The 5,860-nt window shown below is 42.6% G+C and overlaps 1 protein-coding gene across 1 annotated transcript in view; it reads right to left on the bottom strand.

The window, feature by feature from the left end:
- Window positions 1–5,860, bottom strand: part of ZFHX4 (zinc finger homeobox 4) — a 184,352-nt gene that overhangs the window by 152,374 nt on the left and 26,118 nt on the right. The window contains 2 exon segments of the mRNA XM_005866409.2: window positions 3,758–4,260; window positions 5,117–5,855. Coding sequence (XP_005866471.2) covers window positions 3,758–4,260; window positions 5,117–5,855 — 1,242 coding nt within the window.

The following is a 5,860-nucleotide window of genomic DNA, read 5'->3' as shown; positions in this document are numbered from 1 at the left end:
CGCAATCAGCTGGCCAGGAACCTCCGGGCCATTCTGAGCCAAGAATAAGCGAAACTGGAAATCGGAAATATCACCCACGTCTTACTTGTTCCTTCTCACCTTGAATGTCTACTGCTAAATGGTTTTTCATTATATCTTTTTATTGGGCTTTTTCAAAAAAAGTTTGGGATCTTTTAAAGGGAAGACCAAATTGCAATGCATTTTAAAGGGGTTTCTTGAAAACATTTTCCAGTTTATTCATTAGTCCACTGCTCATCCTACAAATATTTATTGAAGACTGACTGTGTAAATATTAACTGACAAAAATATGTAGAGTTGCGATGCAAAGGCATGGAATTAGAGGAGTAGGATCAGCTGTAATAAAGTGGTTAGCTGAGAAACACTGTTCTTGCAGTAGATACAGAAATGGATATGGCCACAGATACAGCCCCTTTTTACCTTGCAACACTAATTGTAGCTCTCCAGGCATTTCGTGCTAACCTCACTTTAAATACACTTTCACACACTAAGAGAAGATTAAGAGCAAGCTGCAGGTTCATTTTATTGTTTTAATTTCCCAGGCCAATTTTGCTTCATCATGAAAATTTCTGGGGGGAAATCAACACAGCACTTCAGAAATTTTTGCTTGAAGAAATGAGTAAGATTTTCTTTAAAAAACCTCTTTTTGAAAAAAAAAAGGTTCTCAGGAAAATAATACTGCCAGAGAAATGAATACAGCTTTGCTTGTTTTTGTAGCCATCGTTAGCAATAGACATGAAGGTATTCTTTTTTTTTGAGTCCATATGGAAAGATCAACACATTCTGCCTCTGGGTTCTTTGCCAAAATACCATAACCCACAAGCCTTCTACCTTAAACATAAAAGGAAAGGTGTTGTTCTGGTCAAATAAAGAAATAATTTTTACTAGCATACGTCTAATGTTAAAGCTGCCTAAATCCTGCCAAATACATTAAAACAACATCTGTAAAACAGATTTTCATTAAATTGATCAGTTTAAAGTTAAGCAGCTAGGCAGATGATGCTTTTATGCTCACCCTTAACCTTTAACCTTTAACCTCCTTTAACTGGAGTGAGGACACACACTTCTTTTAGGTAATACAGCAAGAGGTAGCCTATTCAAATCGAACTGACACATGACCACGTTTAAAGTGTTGTCAATCAATATGTTGTCAATAACAAGAAAAGCTGAATTCTCACAGCTCTGCATTTGTTTTATAACTGCTACTTGTCACTTTCCCATAAAGTCTAACTAATTCCTGAAGCAGAATGATGCAAATTAAGTTCTTAATGAAAATAAATTTTACGTAGGAGATTATTGTCTAGTCATTAACTCAGAAACTATTTTAAGTCTAATTTTAATATTTTAGCCAAATTACAAACCATCATTTTTTCCAGGCCCTGGCCAATTTGTTAGCTTCTCATTTAAAAGCAATTAATGTTACTTATGAAGCAATTTTATTTTGCTCACACAAGCTGACCAAGCTGGCTGAAATCCCCATTACTGCACTTGAAAAGCCTCTCTCTCTATCTGATGCACACTGTCTTTGGTCTTTGTAACTCATTTTAGAAATGGCATCCTCAACACATTGCTATTCTGGAGGACTTGTGCAGAAATAAGGAATGCCCCTTGAAGGATGATGCAAAAAATATAGTTCAATGGCCCCATATCAAACTGCAACAGCTCAAATATTTCTCTGTTCAATCTTCTTTTAATTCAAGGTAAGTTTGTTCAAAGTGTGTTTGTTTGGTTGCTGACCACTTTAGACACTACAGTATTAGGGAACTTGGGTATTTAAGAGATAAGCAAATAAAGAAGAGTTGGGGGAAATTTTTGTATATGACATAACATTTTAAAGGTAAGAGGACAAATATACCCTTTGGTTCTGACACTGAAAGTTCTCTCTGCTTGAAAGCCCTCTTTATAAACAAGGGTTTATCTCCTTGGGTTGTTAGCCATTCAAAGACAATATCCAACTCTCCCTTCAAAGGAACTTCCAGACCAGCTCTGGCACCCAGCAAATTGCTCTGCAGACAGTGAGGGATGTCAATTCACACCCGTGGAATGAATGGAAAAACTTAAAACACACATGTCTACATAATCACCAAACAATTAGATTAAATCACCTTTCCTGAGACAATAAACCGTGCCACTCTACCTCTCTGGAGCTTCCCACATGAGATTAATAAAACAGAAAAATTTGTACATTTATGTCTTCTTTTTGCAACATGTTCATTTCAAGTGTTAGAGGGGCTGCGTGAATATAAACCCAGTTCATGAATATTCTATCTAGCTCCCAGGGTTGAGATCTATTATTTATACAAACTTAATGTTTGTTTGTTTTTTTTCTCTCCTCGGTATTCTAAAAGTTTTAATAGGTCAGGTAGCAACAGGGGGGAAAAAGTTGACAATTGGACGGTTGTCAACCATTGCTGTAAAATCTATGAATTATAATACAATTAATTCGTTGGATTATATTTTCAATACCATCAACTTAGAAGCTTTCCAGCTTACATGAAAGCCTGAACTCCCCTCAAACCCAAATCTAATGCTTTCATTATTGATCTGCGGAGCGCCAACATCACAGGAACAATGTTACAAATTCCCCCACCACGTCTTCTGGATTTTATGCTCCGTTCATCAATCTAGAATTGGAACTTCAAGAAACAACCTCAACAAACAGTGCCAGGCCAACCCAAATAAGTAATTCCTGCACGCGCTCTAGACCACAGTCTGTTCTGCTCCTCGTGTGTTTATAGTTTGAAGCAGTATTAGAAAAGCCATAGGTGTTACAATCACTGCTTGACTCCTGATAGTATAGTTACCCCTGATTTCTAGTATAAATCAATAGATAACACTTGCAAAATGGATTTTGTAATCATATTTAGAGCTTGTTACAATGACAAATGGTTTGCAATATTTTCTGAATTTTAATGTCCTCTAGACAAAAGAAGTTCTTAATAAGTTACCCAGTTATTCATCATAGAAATGAATCTGTTCCACGTGTTACATGAACCAAGACAATCAAGCCAAACCAGTCCACCAGCTGCCCCAAACAAATTAACCAGTCCTCAGGATCCACAAAAAGTCAAGACAAGTTGTGCAATCAATGGTGTTCCTCACTTGCATGTATTCATTACATCAGCATCAGATAAAAGTATTATTTGCCTTTGAATGAACATTTTTATCCCTGCCACATCCACTGAGGGGATAAAAACATTTCTAGCTGGGAAAAATCATGCAAAACAACAACAGTGTTAAGAAGACTTTCAGCTGATGCTAAGGGAGAGTGTGTTTACACAATACTACTAGGTACTTAAAAGAAAAAGCAAAAATGCGCACACAGAGTCACCTTGTCACCAAACAAAAGGTGACACGAGGTAGCACTGTTTTTGTCCTCTGCTCCCTGTAACCATTCACACTTAGCCATGAGTGGTACACTATGCTTTTTTAAAAAACCAGTCAATAACACAGCATTGTTTTGCATATGAAAATACTCAGAAAAGTTATTTTATTTGGGAGAAATCAGTAAAGCAATCCATGCCACTATGATAGATAGAACAGGGACATATGGCCAATCTTTCAAATAAATTCTCCCGTTGCTAGATTTCAACATAACATGTATTAACGTTCAGCAGACACTGTGTCCCTTGCCCCGCTTTTTTTTTTTTTTTCTTAACTTGCAGACTTGTGCTCCAAGCTCTGAAACAGTTAATTCCCTCCCCACCCCTGTGTCAAGGGAAAGGGATGTCAGCCTTACCTTGTAGAGCTTCAGGGCCGCCTCGTGCCTGTGATTGGTGGTGTGCAGGCGTAACTTATCCACACTGTTGGTGTAGTAGTCGCAGGCGTTGCACTTCAGGTGGACGGGGTTGCCAATGGCGATGCACTTGAGCCTCCACTCGTTGCTTTTGCCTCCTTCTTTAATGTGAGCCACCAGCTGGTACTTCTGCATGTGTTTGTCGGTCTTGCAGTGGAGCTGGAAGTTGGCTTTGAGCTGCGTGTTGTAGTTACAGAGCTTGCACTGGTAGATATCTCCAATTACAGCCCTCCACTCCTCTTCAGGGAGAGCGCGCTCGCTGCTCACATGCACGCTCAGGGCCTCCAGGCTGTCAGAGGTGAATTTGTTGCACACAGCACACTGGAATAGCTTCAGTGCCGGGTCACTGATATAAGGTGACAGCTCTCCTGCAGTAAGGAGGGACAGGTCATCACCCATTAGCTGACCACTGGCAAGCCGGATTTCAGGCGGCAGCTCATTATTTACTACAGGAAGAAAAAAATTAAGAGGAAAAATAGACACTAGAAAACACAGCGCACACAAAGGAATCTGTAAAACAAAAGTCTTGACCGGGAATGTGCTTTCTCTAGAGCTTAAACCCATAAAAAGCTGTAATAGGATTGAATCGGGATCAATTACAATCATCCCTTTCAACTTCTAAATGCCCTCACCAGATAGCTTTAATTACTCCTACTGGGCATGATGTCATTCTGAAATTTGTATTTTCGAGGGCAAGAGAGGTGATCGATACCATAACAAACAGCCACGTGCTTGCGATGGAAGAGCCTAGATAAACTTACATAAGCACTAATTGCTATTTCGCAATTTGTCTGAAGCCTGATGAGATCTGGCTAATACTGCAGGCGCGCCGGGAATCTCTTGCCAAATACCCGGGATAAGGTAACGGTATGACTGTTAGCAGTTTAATTACCTTCCATCACAGACACGGAAATAGTTTTCACTAATATTTCATTAAAAATAACGGTCTACCCTTTAGAAGCACACGTTTGATATTTGAGGGAATAACTGCCAAAATCAAAGCTATAAACCTTGCAAGGGTTACAGCTAATAATGGCAGGCAACTCAGGCACATGCGCGCTTGTTCATCGAGCTGCTGGATGAAGACAAAGTTTGCTAACTCCTCTCAGGCTGCCCTGGACCCCTTAACGGCTTCCTCTATGGAGTTAATTCAGGTTTGAAGTGAAGCCAAGTGGTTTGATTATCAGCTGAGAGAGAAATGTCCCCGATGCGTCTGCACTCACCACTTCATCTGGGTGCACCCCACCAACTCAGAATGTGATGCGGAGCTAACGGGACTGGAGAAAGGCAGTAACTACTAACCGAGTCCGGGGGCCAGGGCGGCCGCCGTGGCCGGGTCCAGCTGGAAGGGGCTGAGCATCAGCTGGGGGTCGGCAGGGTTCTCCAGCTTCATCCCGGTCAGGCCGATGTTCTGGGCCAGGTAGTACTGATAGAGCTCCGCCTCGGCCGGGGCCAAGCCCAGGTGCAGGTTATGCTGGATCTGCTTCATGTTCTGCTGCAAGAGCATCATGTTATGCATGTGCTTTTCGCTGGTCATGTGAATCCGGAGGTTCCTCGCCACGTTGGTTTCGTAGTCACACACCTCACAGCGCCAGGTGGGTTTCTGCTTGGGTTTGGACGGGGAGGGGGTCCCGCAGCCGCTGAGGCTGGCGTTGGGGGCGGGCGCGGCGTGGCCGAACACCTGCTCGCCGGTGCCGTTCTGCAGGTTCTGCACGTTGTTCAGGTGCTTGTCCGACTGCATGTGGATGCTGAGGTTGCCTTTGGTCGTGGTCGAGTAGTTACACACCTCGCAGCGGAAGGGCTTGTAGCCGCACGTGTAGCTCTCGCCCCGGGCGAGCCGAGGGTGCGGCTGGCCGGTCTTACAGTACACGCACGAGCCGCCGGGCTCGGGGTGCTTCTCCTTCATGTGGGCCTCCAGGGTCTGCTGGTATTTGTAGTGCCAGTTGCACTTGGGACACTTGAGGGTTTTGCAGGAGTTCCTGGAGTGCATCATCGTCATGTGGCCGCCCAGAGACCGCGAGGACCCCAACACCGTGTCGCACTTGG

This window comes from Myotis brandtii, unplaced genomic scaffold (assembly GCF_000412655.1).
Source record: "Myotis brandtii unplaced genomic scaffold, ASM41265v1 scaffold23, whole genome shotgun sequence".
Classification (NCBI taxonomy): domain Eukaryota; kingdom Metazoa; phylum Chordata; class Mammalia; order Chiroptera; family Vespertilionidae; genus Myotis; species Myotis brandtii.
This window is presented reverse-complemented; position numbering and strand designations above follow the sequence as displayed.